At 31.2% G+C, this 18326-nt stretch overlaps 1 protein-coding gene across 2 annotated transcripts in view; it reads right to left on the minus strand.

The window, feature by feature from the left end:
* Window positions 1-18326, minus strand: part of LOC145268738 (choline transporter-like protein 2) — a 279161-nt gene that overhangs the window by 10061 nt on the left and 250774 nt on the right. Inside the window, exons 21-22 of one of the 2 annotated variants that reach the window (XM_080124322.1) lie at window positions 16604-16704; window positions 1724-1808 (exon numbers count right to left, since the gene is read on the minus strand). In XM_080124322.1, the coding sequence (XP_079980448.1) occupies window positions 1724-1808; window positions 16604-16704 (186 nt within the window). Of the gene's footprint in view, window positions 1-1723; window positions 1809-11463; window positions 11556-16603; window positions 16705-18326 lie in introns of both variants that reach the window. The other variant, XM_080124323.1, reaches the window with a different exon arrangement.

Genomic DNA, 18326 nt, shown 5'->3' on the forward strand with positions numbered 1-18326 from the left:
TGCGACAACCAATTGAATCGAGTGAGATTATTAAAGTGTGGTTGGCTCTACACAACTCTTTGTCACTATAAACATCTCACCTGTGTGGATTTCAAATAACTTAGTTGTGTGAAGCGCATACATTGAAATTGATGGGAGAATTCATTTTTATTTTTAAATGTATAAACTAGTAGAATACCTGTTCCAGAATGGTATACGGAATAAACATAATTGTTTTGTTTTATGATATACTAGCCTGGCTACCTGGTGTTGCCCGGGTGTTTGGAAATGTGTGTTGAGCAAAGATAAATTTTTTTAATTAAAAAAAAAATAAAATAAAGTGGTAGTAGGCAGGCAAACTCGAACCCGTACCGCAAAGGAGGAAAAGAATGTGAAAAAAAAGCGACGTCTTGGCTGTTGCGCCCATTGCCAAACCGGAAGTAACGAATGCTTAAATTAAGGCTAGTCAATCAAAAAGAGGGGATCACATTAAAAAATATCAGTGAAAAAAAGCGACCTTCTCCTTGCCCAGTTCAGGGTGAAGGAATTAATGTTTTTAGCCAATTTTTCAATATTTGTCATCCGAAGGGGCGAGCTTCAAAACGATACCAATCTCATGAAAATCCGTCACCTCTATCTGTCGAAAGTATTAGGCAGATATAAAAGCACACATACATTTAAACAGACAGGTGAGATTTATATAATAGATTAATCTTTTTGGGGTTATTTAATGCCAAATCCAGGAATTTTAGAAAAAGATTTTATGCTATATGTTCTTTATATTTTTTTAATATTTATTCATGGTGTTTGGTTTGGTTGCTTTGTAGAAGAAAATTGTTTTTAGTTTGACTTTGCAGAACATGATTGAGTTTTGCAAAGGAAAAAAACAATATCAATGTTTAGTGCATTTTAGATCAGAAAACCAGTATCTTCAGACAGCCTGATATGGTTACACTAGAGACAGACAGACATAATACACCATCAGCAATTTTTTAGTTTAATCATTTTTTTTCAAAAACAATGTGGGACTTAACAGATCAGAGGTTATTTAGTAAGTGATATTATTAATATAAGCTTAATTTGATCAAATTTTAAAGCTTTTTTTTTTTTTTTTTTTTACTAAATAATTTAGTAAAAAACCCAAACGTTTTTTCAAATGTAAAGCAAGCATGATATAGATAGAATGGGAGATCGGGAAAGAGGGAGAGAGAGAACCAAAAGAAAATAGAGAGGATGGGGGGGGGGTTAAAAGATAGAGATAGATAAAGAGAAATTTTATATGTATATATATATATATATATATATATATATATATAAAATGAAAATTACAATTGAATTTACCAAAATGATCAAAGATGGTAAAATTATATATATATATATATATATATATATATATATATATATATATATATATATATAAGTAATGAAAACAAAAGGATGTAGTGTTTACTTAATATACGCAATGGTAAACTTCAATCTAATATAAATACCAGTGTTTCTGCTTTGAAAACTTTCCAATTGGACTATATGTACCATTACACTGGACTTAATTTTGGACTCCATTCTCTCTAATGAACTATTTTCACCTATCGGATTACCTTGAGAGAATTTTCATGCAAGCTGAAATATTATGCGTGGTTTGTTTTTATATATTTTTTACATATCCAACATTTTTTCACTTGTTTTTCTTGTCAATTTAAGACAAAAAAAATCAATTAATGGAGACAGAATGTAAAATTCTTACCGAAACAAAGGAAGATGGTATCTACAGCCATTTCGTATACACTGAAGAAGCAGCTTGCAATGAAGTAAGAACCAATAATGATTATCTGGTTAAAAAGAAGAAAAACAGAAAATTTATTCAATTCATCAATTTCTAAATTGACCAAGTGAAATCATTTAACTGACAATCCATCCATCTCATTAAACTTTATTCTCGAGTGGCTTTTAGTCTTGATAAGTGGTGACTCATTAGTTAAAACAAAAATCAAATAAGTTTCTTCTATAAATAGAGGCTGGTACATCAACCACTAGTCTCTTTATTGGACACGTCCCAAAAAAGTCTCCAATCTAATAGGTCCTGCACTGTCAACCAAGCTCCAGCTCCTGTCCCATCACCACAACATCTGTGCTTGAGCCTCCTCGACATAGGTACCCCTGACTCATCTGACAAGCAGCAAAATTCCACACCTTCTGTATGGATCTTTGATGCGTGAAAACCTTCTATTCTAATTGTTTGTCCCCTCGAGCTGCTAGATTTTGGAATTCCCTCACAGTTTCCTGCTTCCCGACTATACTAACATGCAAAAAATTTAAATTTAATGTGAACAGACATCTCGCTGCATTGTTCCTGTAGACATGGTTCCTAATTCACAGAAGCCTCTTATGTTTCTGTGATAATGTGCCTTGTTTGAAGTGAATACAAGTAAAATATAACAAAATTAAAAAAGTCATGTTCTTTAGAATTGTCTAAATTTTTCACTTCCTTTCTTCCAGCTCGGTTGGTCTAGTGGTCTTCACTAACTTACTGTTTTTTATACTTTGTTATAATACATCTTCCAAGTCTTCTGTTCTGCACACATTTCCCTATATTTTCCAGATATAATCTTTCTCTGAGGTAATCAGATCTAAGCCTGTCTTTAAAACTTGCACATCTATCCTATTATTCGCATATCATTTCTCTCCATGCAACACATATCCTCAATCCTTACTTTCATACATCCTCACACTGCATACACATGCTTGATAGACTTTTATCTTAATCAATAATGGAAATGCTTAGCTGGTTAGTGATGGCATAAATTGCATTAACTTAATGACAAATATTTCTGGATATAGAGACAATGCATACAATAAATATATAAACAAAAACATATGTAATAAATTATGGATAGTCTTTTTTTATACTATTCATTCGATAAAATAAAAACCTTGTGAAAAAATAAAAATAAACAAAGAGTATGAGAATTTGGAAGCAATCAATTATATAAGGGAGATAATTCGACCATTTTATCTTTTAAACCGATATTTATTTTCAGGTGTTCTTCAAAAATGAAAACAAAATATAATATAAATACTTCCAGTTAGCTAAAGTACACTAGTGCCCAAAATCGATGAATTATAATTTCTAATTTTTTTTTTTTTTCGGAAAAAAAAACAAAAAAAACTTTAACAGACTACAATAAATATGGTCCTGATTTTATGTTCTTATTAAGACTTATTATTTAAAAATGTAACAGTTCAAGTTTTAGTGAAGTTAGTTATCTCCCTTCCACAGCGAGATTATGACACAAACGTTGAAAACTGGGATTTGAAAAGCCAGCAAGCCAGGCAATACCGAGTTTTCATGAAATCTGAAATGGAACAAATATATCAAATTTGTTGCCAATATTGCTGGAAAAATAGTTGGATCATTCTACCGTTCTAGTAGGTATCTCACTGCAGATGCAATCTTCTATCTGTATCAGAGCCAAGTACATTCTAAAATGGAGAACTTTTGCCACATCTGGGCAGGAACTGCTCAGCGTGCCCTATTTTTCCTTGATAGAGTTCAAGGCTGGCTTCAAAACCTAGTAGGTAATGCCCTTTCTCTTCCCTGCATATTCTTTCCTGCAGTATAGACGTTACGAGCCTGTCTCTGCTCTATCCTTATTTTCATGGCAACTTGTCCGAGCTGCAATCTATGGTCTCCCCTTGTCAAACTTGGCAAGCTACAACCACTATCAATAATTTCTCTCTATCTGTGCCTAAATCTAAACACAGATTTCTTGAACAAAGCTGCTTTCCTAGAACTGTCCACCTATAGAATATTGTTCCACTGGCCTGCTTCTCGGCCGATCACAACTGTGCCCTCCCCTTAAATAATTCAAATTCTACTCAATCTACACCATTAACGATTACTACACTACCAGTTTACATTAATTAACCCTTATCCTCGAGTGGCCTTCAGACCTTGATAAGTGATGACTCCCTTGTAAAAAGAAAAAAAAAAATAGGAACAGCTTTTGAGCTACTTCCAGACTGAATGACATAAGTCGAGTGAAACAAAGGAAACGATGTAAATTCCGATTTATAAAATGATAAAAATAGATTTTTCGGGTCAACAAAAAGATGAGAGAAACGCTGATTGATGAAAAAGGCAATTGTTTGCATTCCTTCATCATCGCTACAACTCGCCAGCCCCAATTCTCTCTCGCTCCTTAACCATCAGCTTGAATTGTCAAAATAAAGTTGTTCTAGAAACAAAGAAATGTTGATTGCACAGCAAATTTCAGGCGCACGTTTTGTGTTATTTAAGCATTTGATAAAAACAAATATACATTCATATGTATTCGGACACAAAGTTGATTTATGTTATATAGATACATCCAATACAAAACACAAGCATATTATATAACGGAGGAAAAGCACTCTGGTCTGCAAAAAATACCTAAGCATCCCTGTTTTTTTTTTTTTTTTTTTTTTAAATTCCATTTTCACTCCAAACAAGGCATAGTGCCACTTTTTGTAGGGGGCTACTATCAGAGGCGTAAGTTGCAGGGATACTATGTAGGGAGTTGACCAGCAAGAGGTCTGTTCACATTACACTTGAACTTCTGCATGTCAGTACAGTTGGGAAAACAGAAACCCGGAAGAGAGTTCCAAAGTCTAGCAGTTCTGGGGTAGAAACTATTAAAGTAAAAGGCTTTCTTAGATCTAGGGATCTCTACTGTGTAGGGGTGGGATTTTGCTGCTTGTCGGATTTGTCGGGGGTATTTATGTCAAAGGGATACAAGGGCTTATAGTTTGTAGGAGCATTCACCATTAAAATACTTGTAGAACAGGCAGAGGGATACAACATTTCGTCAATGGGTCAAAGGTTGAAGCTTTGATGCCAGGTTGGAGACTCATTTCAACACTGTCCAAGAGAGAGACTAGTAGCAGTAGAGACACCTCAGCTGATTATCAATAAATTAACATCTTCTCAAAAAGCGAAGGCAAAGTCTGGGAAGGTGGACCTCCTAGAACTGCACAGGACCAGAGGCATACCTCTGTTAATGAGGAACAAACCATTTCAACAAATGCCTAGACTTTGATGCTGAAGAAAACTGTAACCCGACTGATGGGTGAAGGATTCAGTGAAGAGCAATTTTAAAATAAATTTTGAAGTTCTTATAAAAAAAAAAAAACAACAAAAGTATTAAGATAGTGCGTTTGTAAAAATATTCATTTTATCAATATATTTGAATTTAAGATGGCCTGCTATCAAATGCAAGCAAAGAGGCTTTTTCATAAAATTTTCATTTTCATTTCTTATAAAATATTAAACTGTAACGTCACTTTGTAGTTAAAACAAAATAAATTGTTTGGAACTATTGAAATAATTTCCAACATTTATTTTATTCATTTATTTTTTTTTATTATCTTTTATGTTTGCATTCAAGTTTTGAAATCAAATCTATGAGGTCACACCAAATCTATAATTATTTTGTTATGGTAATGTTTTAAGCTCTATTTATTGTTCTTGATCATCACTGTGCTGGCCACTACTGCAAATGCAAATTGGCTCATTTTTTCTTGAACTATTAAAATAATATCCAACACTATTAATGTTTACCCATTAATTTATTTAATTTTTATCATCGTTTATGTTCAAATTCATGTTCTGAAACATGACAAATTATATATTTTTATTTTTTGGAATCCTTTGAGATGAGTTCATAATTGATGTACTGATTTTTTTTTTTTTTCAAACTTATCTTCTTTCATTGGTTGTTTAAGCATGTTTCGGCCAACTTATCCTCTGGTCTTCTTCAGGTGATTAACCACAATGGGATAGGAATGCCACGTCTTGTAAAAGAAATACAGTTACAAGACTCAACATTCCTATCCTGTTGCAGTTAAAAACCTAAAGAAGGCCAGAGGATGAGTTGGCCAAAACATGGTAAAGCAACTATGAAAATAAGGATAAAAGTTCGCAAAAACCATCAATACATGACATAAATTATAAATTTATTACATCATGCCAAAGTTATAATTATTTTGTAAAGGTAATGTTTTAAGCTTTATTTATAAATTCTAATAACATAGTTGGTGGGGAGTTAGATTGAAGATCTCAAGGTTGAAGTTTTGTTGGGTATTTATTATTTACTAGTAATATAATATTCTCCATTCCTAAAAAATAGTTAAGATGTTTGATATATCGAAATGAAACAAATTCTGTAATATATTCATTACATTTTTAATAATTGTGACTTATGAATAGACATACAAAATCTCTAGATTTTTAGCATTTCTGCATTGAAGCTATTTTTTTGTTTTCATTTTTGGAAGAGTTCGACTTCATTCAAGTATAGGCAATTACGAAATTTATTGAACAAGAATTTATTCACCTCACATCTGACATCCCATTTCCTCTGATTGTAACCCCCTGCCCTGACTTTTGTGTCATCATCAAAGGTAAGTTCATCAAGTGAAATAAACAGAACAATGGTGACAAACTCAAATTTGATGAGTAAATCTTCAAAAATCAAAAGATAGCAATCTTGCATAAAAATATTGTTCACCCCCGGTATTTATTAAAAAAAAAAAAAAAATCTAATTTTTTTTTTCAATTTATTTACTTATGTAGGTAAATTCAATGGTGGAACAAAGAGAAAACAAAGATGAATTTTTCATGGTATCCAATTTTGATTAAAAAAAAAAAAAAAAAATAGGCATATGGCTGTAAAAAAAAAAAAAATTAGCATTCATGAATCAAAAAGTTAAATTTTAAATTCTAGCAAAAAAAAAGAAATGGGATAAAAAGTACAGAATAGTTAATACTCGAGAATATTTGCAAACAAAACAAAAAAATCATAATTTATATAAAACTCGTTAGAATAAAAGTCTACCAAACTCATCTAGTTTCAACATGTGGAAATGACTTGTAAGTTTTTATATTTTTAATGGTGATGGTAGAGAATAGTAAACACTCTAGTCTTATGTAAAAAAAATCTAGAAGTCTTATGTAAAAAAAATCTAGAAGTCTTATGTAAAAAAAATCTAGAAGTTTTATGTAAAAAAAATAGTTAATGTACGGAAATGTTTTGTAAGATTTTTTTACAGTAAAATATCTTACAAATTTTGCTACTTATACAGAATATAGACTGTGTTATTATTTTAGATAGGATTTTCAAATCAAATTCAATTTTTACAGTATGCTTTGTTTATCAAATTACTTGGTGAAAGTACAGAATAGTTAAAGAAAAAAAGCCTCCCTCCCTATATTAAGAATAGATGTCTAAATAATAACGTTATCATTTCGGCATGAGCTGTATTTTCTATTCGTTAAAATTAGGTGAGTTTGTTAAAGAATTTAATTTCAACGATTTTTTTTTTTTAGTTTGTGAGTTAACTATTTTGTACTTTTACCAAAATTCAATCAAATCTAAGAAAAACAAAAATGACAATCCAGATAATTTTCGAATATTAAATTTTAAAACACAAGAATTATTTTCAGTTCCATTGCTTTGATAAATACATGAAATAAAAAAAAAAATTTTAAATAAAAAAAAATTAGACATCTTTTTCTTTATATGCCTGGCTGAGTAAAATTCCTAAACCAGAATATTTAGACCAACAAAACGATATGAGTAGCCAATGGGAAGGGAGATTATTTATTGGTCACAATTTAGCTTCATTTATAGTTGAAGCAATTATTTTTTGACATTTTCCTAAACTGCTATAATCAGTTTCAACTAAAATAATATTTTTTAAATATGGGGAAGATACTGAGTATGCATGCAGGGAGGCAGGAAGTCATTTTTTATGAAACAAAAGATTTTGGACCAATTAGGACATAAAGACCCCAGCTGACGAGGAAACTAAGAGGAACAGCTTTAGGTCAATACCAGTTTTACATGGCTATCTGTAAACAAACCTAGATCAAGTGTTTCAATTTTCCATCAGGAAGATTTATTTATGCGTTTTTTTTTTGTTTTTCTTTTTTAATACAAAACTTTAATAAACTATCGAGGGATAATTATTTCACATTTTAATAACATTTTTGCAGGCATTTTAATTTTTGAATAAAAAATGTGTTCCATCATGTTCTCTTTTTATGTTTCTGACAATTTTTATTTTGGCATTTCCAAACATTTAATAAGGGCCACTGAATGCTTTGTGTAATTGGACATTTAAAAAATTACTTTAAAAATTTAATTTATTGTCATTAAAAAATAATTAAATAAATAATTGTATTAAAAAAGCAAACAAAATTTTTTTTTCAAAACTGTTATTAATCTTTTTGGCTAAGAGCTAAGTGTAGTCTCTGTTGTGATTTTACACTTCATCTATCCTCTCATTATTCAGTGACAAAGCAATTTTTCTAGACTGAGGTAATTTTAATTTTTGTACCAATCCAGAGGGCCTTTTGAGGAAGCTGGATTTTCCCTACATTAAAAACTGACTTTGTTAAATCTGTTCCAGTAAGAAGGCCACAAGTTTTTTTTTCTTTATTTTTTAATGAAATATGTATTATTTTATAAATTTCTAAGATTAGTTTTTAATGTTCCTCCCAAAATGTATTGAAACAAAAATTAAAATAGCCTCAGTCTGGAAGGATTTTTTTCAAGGACAGGAATGGCATTGATAAAATAATACAAAAGTTTTGTAAATAAAACTTGTTGTGGTATGTCAGGTCACCGTTCCTATTTTTGTAAACAAACCTGAATACGTCGGTCAGCAAAGATAGACGTGTGAATGGCATGTTACAACCATGCATGCTAAAACGAGCAACAACGTTTTTTAACAGCAAAGCAAAACACAAAAAACTTAATTTTTTGTAGCTAAACAAAAACAACCAACTTTGATTTCAAACCAAAATTAATATAAATGTAGTTAATAAACACCCAAGACATTTTTGACAAAATCTGTCCTGAGATTAATTAAAGCCATTTGTTGGTTTAATGACTCAATTATTGTAACACGAATGTCTTTTCATAAAACGAGTGACTTCACAACAAATCAGCAGTATGGCTTGGAAACAAGGAGACCCCAAAATCCTAACTTTGACACGCTGTTATTGTCAAGTTGTTGAGCCCAGCAACCAAGGAACTAAGCAGTAGCAGCAGTAGCTCAAACAGCCATTTTCAGGGTTAACTACCGAACTAATAATGCGATCAAACTGACCTTTTTAAGGGCGATTCACAAACTACCTGAATGCGATACACACTTCACTCTCTGCTCCATCCAGTGACTCCTACAGTTTCCTGCAACCACCAGCTCCAGCAGCACTTGATGTCCAGCCTCCAGTTTCAGTGTATGTTGACGTCCAACTAAACATTCCAGCGTCTGTTTACGTCCAACTACCAATTCCCATTGATATCTAGCTACCTGTTTTAGTGTTCACTGACGTCCAATACCCTGTTGATACACAACTATCCTTTTCAGCATCAGATTTCGTCTACATGACCCAGACCAACCTTAGGGGCACACAAATTTGAACCCTGCAAGATGCCTGTACTCACGCTTAACGATCCGGATTCGCAATCCCCATTCTCATACGATTTACTGTTTTCTCTTGATGAAGAAAACACAAAATCTATTGTGTTGAACCGATCATCTGTGTTTGTTACTTTATGTCATGTGTCTACTTTGTTGAACGGTCGATTGGCACCTGCACCTTTCGACCTCTACAACAGACTATATATTTAAAATATGATTTTATTCCATGCTTCCGTTCAGTCTCGAAAGACAAAGGACACCCCCTGTAGGGGCAGCTGCATGTGTAATTGTGAGGCAAGGGTTGCGCAATCCCCAATCACACCTTTCCTAAATCAGCACTGTTTCAGTCCAGTGGCAAGGAAAAGACCAGAATGACTGGAAACAATGTCGAGATAAAGAGAGAGCACATACAGCACCTGAAAGTCCCAAATCGTCACCCATTTAGTATTGACCAGGTTCAATGTTGCTTAACTTCGGTGATCCAGCGGGAACCGGTGTGTCAACGTGATTATACCGTACTTATGATTTTATTATGTAGAAAAAAAATGCCTCAGTCTAGGATTTTTTTCCACTTCTTTCTTAATAACCCGACTTCAGATTTAAAAATTAAAATGCTTACTAAAAAAATAATATAACTATTAAAATGTGAAATAATTATCTACCGTTTATATATTAAAAAATTTTGTTTAAATATTTTTATTAAAATGTTTTGTTCAAATAGTTTTGTTTAAACAGTTTTATTCAAGTTCTATTTAAATAGTTTTATTTTTTAGTATGCAATTTAAAATGTTTTGTTTGAATATACTCTATAGCTAAATATTTAGAGATTTTTAAAAGAATTGGAATCAGTAATTATATCAGAATTGGGAATCTAGAATAGAATCAGCAATCGTATCGGAATCAGGAAAAACTTTAGAATTGTCACCAACAAAAAAAGAACTCGCATCCATGAGAATTTAGTAGACATCTATTTTTTTTTTCTGGATTAAAAGAAAAAAGTTGAATTCTGCTAAAAAGCAGAGATTAAATTACAAATCCAGATAGATAACCCTAGTGCATAATAATAATTACAATAATAATATTAATAACAATAATAATAAAAATAATACATTAATTATAAAATGATATAATAATACTTCTATATAAAAATAAAAATAATGCTAAAATATAATAAATAAAATAAAGTAATTAAAAAATAATAATCTATAAAAAAGTGAGGATATGTGTGTGAGAACACTTCTCAACCTATATACTCAACAAATTTTTGATCTACAGACTTGAAATTTGGTATATAGGGTAGTCAGGCACGTGGAATACTTTTTAATTAGTTTTCATTCAGAAAAATGGGCTGCTAAGGAGCCAAAATTGAAAAATTGGTAGTGAGGGTGATCGGATTTTATATTTTTAACTGTTTCACAACTGTACATGCATGGTCGTGAAACATGACAGTGTCGTTATGTTAAGTAAAAGTTGGTTTGAAAGCACTTTTTAAAGATCATGTCAAGCTGGTTTAATGATTATCGTGCTGGATTCACTGTTTTTATGTTTTGGTTTCAATCTCAGCTCAAATATTTTTTTTTACTTACAAAAAGTGAATTCTTTAGAATTAAAAAAAAAACAAAAAACAATGCTCGCGTGCACATGTCTCAGTTTCTCTCCATTTTTTTTTTTTTTTACTTCATTATTTTAAATGAATTTAATGCTGTGTTTAATACCGGCCAATATCGGGTACATCTAGTAAAATAATAAAATACAATAATAATAAAATAAATAAATAATAAAAATGAATAATAAATACTAAAAAATAAAATACAATAATAATAAAATAAATAATAAAAATGAATAATAAATACTAAAAAATAAAAAATTAATAATAAAATAAAGTTAACAATAAAATCAACAATAGTACCAATAACAAAACATATCAAAGAAAACAATTTAATATTCTGTTCTTTTTGAAAATATTATCACTGATCGAAATGAATCTGGATTGTCATCTTTGCCATCATTTATACTTACGACCACTGGAGCCAAATAATAGTTGAATCGCGGAATCTCAGTTCCCGGAATAAAGGGAATCTCTCCCCGTGCCCAGTAAAAAGCGGTAATTCCTGGAAGAAGGTGCATGCAAAAAAAAGGCCACAAATAAATAAAGCCAAAACAACTAAAAAAGAAAACTGCTGCTGCCTCAGACTAAAGAGATTCTAGAAAATAAAAACTACTTAAAGAACAATGAAACTGAGGTCGGGTCAGTGACTCCTAGCAGGTGCATGGGGAGGAAAAAACAGCAGGGGAGGGGGAGACATTCATATAAATGCATATATGTTTTACAAATAATAAAAGCTCAATTTTTTTTTTTTTTTTTTTTAATTCAAAAGGAAAAAGATAGCCATCATTTTTTAAGATTTATATTTTCTCAGTGCAAATGCTTTAGTTCTTGAGCAAAGAAGTAAATTTTGTTTATTTGTCTGTTTGACAAGTCTTTTTGGATTATTTAATACTAGCATTTAAGCCCGGCATTGCCCGGGTGTTTGGAAGTGTATGTTGAGCAAAAAAAAAAAAAAAAAAAAAAAAAAAAGCGGTCAATTTTTTTAACTTTGACCCCTATTATGACCCCCTTAACATTTATTGTTTTGGGCTCAGATCAAGTTATTAAGTTAGATCCATGTCCAAGGAACCTATATCTAAAATTTCAAGTGTTTAGACCCGAAATTGGCAGAGGAGTTAAGTAGAGTTCTCAAAAGTCAAATCATTGAACTTTGACCCCTTAACAGCCAAATTTATGGCCGAAAACGGATTACAAAGATTTTCCCAAATCTCAGTGCCCTGTATATCAAATTTCAAGTTTGTAGACTGGAAATTGACAGAGTTATTGCGTAGGGAAATGTACACAGAAACACACACAGACACGTTCACTTTTATAGATATATAGATTGAAGAATAATACCTACTAGATGATCAATGAATCATTGGGTCAACGCTGGTGTATATTGTACATATAAAGGGTGATAAAAAATATACCCTATTTTGTTTTGCAATTTTTTTCCATATTTTTCAAGTTGTTAGCACAGCAAGTCTGGGGAGATTCTTGACATCAATATTGATTCAACCAGACACTATACTAAACCGCAACAGATAAAAATCACTGAGGCATACTTTGCCACAAAATCAATTCGTCTAATGCATTGCTTCTGCAGGAAAGATTTTGTCAAGAACAATGTACTTGATAAAAGGATAATTTAATGTTTGGTGGCCAAAATCTGGGAGACAGGAAGTGTGACAGATGCCAACAAAGACCACAGTGGTCAATATTGTTCAGTCATAATTCTTGACAATATTCAAATTTTACAGGAAGGACTTGGGGAATCCTCCAGAAAATCAAGAGGCCATCTCTTGAAAAAAAAAAAAAACTTGGCATTTCGAGAACATCAGTTTTGAAGATCCGCTATGACAACTTTAATCTCTTTCCTTACAAATTTCAGATCTTGCAGAGGCAAACTGGTCACAATAAAGCAAAATGTGAAGATATCAGTCAAAGTATTGAAAATGGCTGTTGGGTTTGATTTTCTTTGGTGATAAGGCATTCTGTCACTTGAGTGACATATCAACAATCAGATCCTGCCCCATGAACATAGCAATTACTCTTTTAGCCAACAGAAAGTGACTATGGTGTCACATCTCTATATATAAAAGCAAAAATTGTGTGTGTGTGTGTGTGTGTGTGTGTGTGTGTGTGTGTGTGTGTGTGTGTGTGTGCGCGCGCGCGCATGCATTTTTTCTGTATGTCCACCAAAGGCTTTTTCCCGGCTGGTTCTCGGCTTGCTCTTTATGGATTAATGTGGTATTATTCTGATCTGAAACAAATTGAGGCTCATAGATGACAAAAATATTGATTTCAAATTACTTTTAGTTTATAAAATAATGTTTAGATTGATGAGAATGTGTTTTTTTTTTTATAATACTTACAATTTAAGGTTTTTTGTTTTTTATTGAGTAAATTATCTTTTAAATATCATAATATATAATTTTTTAGCAAAACATTAATAACAAGGAGTTAAAAAAGGGCATGTTTTAGCTTTTTTCAAGATAGCCCACTTAACAGTTGGTGTTAAATTTGGTTCAATAATATGTAGAAAGTGATGATGTACTTTTATAGTTTTGATTCTTGAAGGAGCATTTATGACCAGAGAAACTTTTCTTGAAAGTGTTACCAGCCATGCCAATATAAAATTTATTGACATTTGGGTATTCTTTAGTGGATATTGTGGCTTTATATACTACACAGCGAATTAAACAATTTCCATTAAGTGGACATTCGCTTTTATTTGGTTAATATATCTGTTTGATTCATTTGTATTGTTCAGAATTTTCCTATTGTGTTTTTTTTTTTTTACTTATTTTTTTTCTAGATTGTCATGACAGCTATAACTCCATTTTACTGTGGTTTTGTTAAACATTTTATGTAATATATTAAATGGAAAATATAGCCTTATAAGATTTAGAATTCTTTTTTCCTAAGTTAGTTTTGAAATTCAGATTAGAAAAGGTAGGGGTAAACCATATAATATTTCTTTTTCTACTCTTTTTTGGTTTGTTTGTACAGAATGTAGGTTGAACATATTCTAGTTATATCCACTTTCTTTCAGGGCTTTGTTATAGAAAGTTTTGTGGATGCTAAAAATGCTCACGTTAGAAGAGTTGTCGCTAATTCTTTTGCTGATTAAGGAATATGTCTTCTAGATTTAGGGTGATTGGAAAATGGATTTACATAAATTGGATTAGCGTTATCCTTTTTGTATAGTTAATATATTTTTATCATTAAGATTAGGGTTAGAATTTAACTGTTTTAATGTTTGAAATAATTTCTACTCTTAATTTAATTCTTCTGGGTGCTTTGAGCATTACTTTTTTATGTGGTCACAGGTTAGGCTGTAAGAATCTTTTACAACCATTATATATTTACTTGAGATAGATATAAGTATGACTAATAGCACTAACTTAGAGTCAAAGAAAATAATTGTGGTTTTGGAAATGAATAAATTACCAAGAGCAATGATACACTTATATAAAAAATGATAGCCATCTTTTTAAAAAATAAAACAAATAAAATAAAAAATTTTATAAGAAAAATAAATGGTTCAAATAATCTTGATTCGTGTTTTCTAGGTAGAGCAGTGATAATACGAAAAAACAAACAAGAAGCATGATAATGATAATGACATATAAAAAGGGAAAAATACTGAAAATGTCTATTCATACAGTTTTATCATGTCATTGTTTTCTGCAAGTGGTTGAAAAACAAAAATAAAAGTCTCAAATAAAACCCCACTATATATATATATATATATATATATATATATATATATGTGTGTGTGTGTGTGTGTGCATTAGTAACTGGATTTTGTCTATATTTTGTTATTGAGGAAGTAGTATTTTCCACTTCAGAGTTATGATGAATTAAACATATGCTCCATTTTTAATCTACAAAACAGCTACATGGTAAACAATTGATGATACCAGTTTTCTTTCCATATTTTAACTTGTTTAATGTATTTTTCACTAGGAATTTAAACTGTATTTTTGTTTTTATAAAGTGCTCAGCTTCTTTAGACACACACACACACACATATATATATATATAAACATGTACAAAAGCAACACTGACATGACAATGTTTTGATCTGTAGTCATTAAAAATCTGATCTCCTCAGAGAAAGATGTCTTTTCTTTAATTGTTCACATTGAAAAAACAAAAATTTGAACAAATAAAAAAAAACAGATGATCATAGTTTTTAATGGTTATAGATCGAAATACCAGTGTTACTTTCATATCTGTTTGTACAGATAAAAATATTAACATAAATAGCTCTAATATATATGCACAATCATATAAACCTGGTTGAAATTCTATGGCTTTCTTACCCTAGGAAAACATAGTTAACCTAAACTTATATATTTGTCGATTAAATAGTTATCCACAGCATGTGTTTCACCATACTACATTTCATCAGCATGGCTTACTATGCTAAGAATCAAACCCACGACCACAAAGCCTGTAGTTGAGAAGCTAAATCACAAATAAAATTAATCGCTGAAAAATATACTAAAATATAATTATAATACATAAATATATATATATATATATATATATATATATATATATATATATATATATATATGTATTATAATGTGTGCACATACATAAGAAATAAGAAAAACTGATGACGAGAAATAAAATTGAATAAATTACGATATTTGTTAATCCATCAAAAAATTCAAACAAAGAATTATGATAAAGAAAAATTCTTAACCATGAATTTTCAAAGCTAAGCTCTTTTCCTCCGAGGATAAATAAAAAAAAAAAAAAATATGCAATGGTCAACATTAATTTGAACATATAAAAAATATATAAGAAACTTGCTTGCTTGAATTTTTTTATGGATCCAGTACATTGAGCTTTTTATTATCTTGATAAGTTTCAATTTTAAGATAATATTTATCTTTGTAATTATTAGAGCTAGGACAACAGCATATTCTTTTCATTGTTTTGACTCTCGAGTGTTTATCCATTGACATCTTATATACTCTTATATAGAGTGATGTGGTTCTTGGTGGATTAACTGTGTCGGATATATACTCGAGAATCAAAACACTGAAAAGAATATGCAGTTGTCCTAGTAATTATATATACATTAGTTTTTCTACTCATCAGCTTACTTAACTGCTAATACCTCTATATTAATTGTTAAAAATAATTTCCGAAACATCATTAAAATATTTCCATTCATTTTTAACTTGAGACTTGAATTTTATAAATTCCTTTTCCGAACTCACTAGCAAAAAAAAACAACAAAAACAAACTTAAATAAATAAAACATGGCTGTCTTGATATTTGAGCCAATCGAACCGCAACAAACAGTTGCCATGGAAACTAATAATAACTGAAAGGTCAACTATAAACATTCAAATGAAGGAATGAACGAATAGCAGATATAATAATGTGAATATGCCTACAAATCATGCTCTGACCAAAATGGCGAGCGGTGGAGGGTGTAGAGTGAGATGGATGGGTATATAACATAGGTCAGCCGACTGCCTACGACATTTGCAAATCATGATGCACGTGATGGAGTCGGAGTCGGTTGTGATAGCTACTCACAAATAGAGTAAACAGAGACTCTGGCTCGTTCTTATAGACGGGTCCCATTTCGATCTCGTGGAGGTTGGGATCGTTTTGTAGAAGAGCAATTGCGATCGACACTAGAAACAGAAGAAAGTTTATCAACGAATAAAGATAAAGAATAGTATGGATGTTGGGTTGGCATCTTGGACTTGCGAGACTTTTTTTTTTTTTAATCTCCTCAGATCTATTTTGAATGAAATGGCCACAAAAGGAACTTAAGTAAAAGCTGTATCCTTTGCCCCACTCTGTTAATGGTCAAAAATGGTCAGTTCTTAAACAAATAACATAGGACAGAACTGGTAACCATTTTTGCTATATTTCCATAATGGCAAACCATTTTAAACTTAACATGGCAGCTCACCATTAATATAAAATAATTATTCAGTTCTTGAACACATAATATAAGACAGAACAGGTAACCACTTTTTTTTTTGTATTTCCATAATGGCAAACCATTTTAAACTTAACATGGCAGCTCACCATTAATAATAATTAAACATAACCGACTGCTGTAAATCTTGCTTCTATTAAAAGATCTTGGTTACGATTACTGTTTCCTGTTCACTTCCTGTTGTTCCTTTGTTTGTAATTGATTTTTACAGTATCTTTTGTTTATTTAATCGTTAGGTGAAAGTAGAAAATTGGTAAAGGAAGCTCCCCCTTCCCTGTGTTAAGAAGGCCTTTTTTAAATAATAATGTTAATATTTAGAAAAAACATATGTAAAATATGAAGGGGCAACAAGAGGTGAAGTGGACACAGTCATAGTAAAAATAACCAAGAACTCAAATGTTAGATCGCTCGGCCTTTTAAAGGTATGACCTTGATTCATGTCTAACAACTTTTTCACATTTTACATACTTAGGTAACTGTTGTAGAAATAAAATAAAAAAATAAAACATTAATCAAAAAAAATTCATCTTTTAAAAATGTTGAGCTGACACATGACGCGTCACCATTTTCTAAAATTTCCTTAAAATATTTTGCTTCTCGAAGGTAGACATGAACAGGTAAAATATGACAGTTTAAAATAAATTAGCAGGAAAACTCTTTGATATACTTACTTGTCAGACAAAAGAATTTACATCAAATATTATTGGCAATTATATAGTATTTTAATTTATATAAGGCAAAATGTGTGTGCACATTTTATGTATGTCTGGCAAAGCCTCTTTTTTTGGGGGAGGTCTCGGGGGGGGGTTTACTATGTCTTAGAACTGTTTATATGCCACCTAGATCATAATATGTATGATTTGCGAACGCGCATCGCGTCTAGATTTATTTACATCGACTTTTACAAAATTCTTGCTATTTTGACTGGCCTCGTGTGTGTTCGGCTTTTTCGTATAAAAGCGAAACAAATCTGAAGCGAAAGTGTGTTCCTCGGCCTCATGCCGGTAACATCCAGAAAGCAATCAGCTTTTGATCAATGCGGGAGGAAATCCCTTATATCAGACAATTGCTATTCAATTCGGACAATCCTCTTTTTATAGGGAGCTGGTTCCCCCTTTCCCAACATCTTGGGTAAACAAAACCCAAAAAACTGCCTCGCAGTAAAAGTTAACTGCGCGATTTCTATGGCGTGATATTTGACCTCATTTTTTAATCCTTAAATAAATTCAAACATTTTTCTATTACTCTCTCTTGCTGGCTGAGTGGCTAAACATGTCAGGTTTTTGCACACTTTATTTTCCACCTTCG

This window comes from Euprymna scolopes, chromosome 44 (genome assembly GCF_053919585.1).
Source record: "Euprymna scolopes isolate OS-2025 chromosome 44, ASM5391958v1, whole genome shotgun sequence".
NCBI lineage: Eukaryota > Metazoa > Mollusca > Cephalopoda > Sepiida > Sepiolidae > Euprymna > Euprymna scolopes.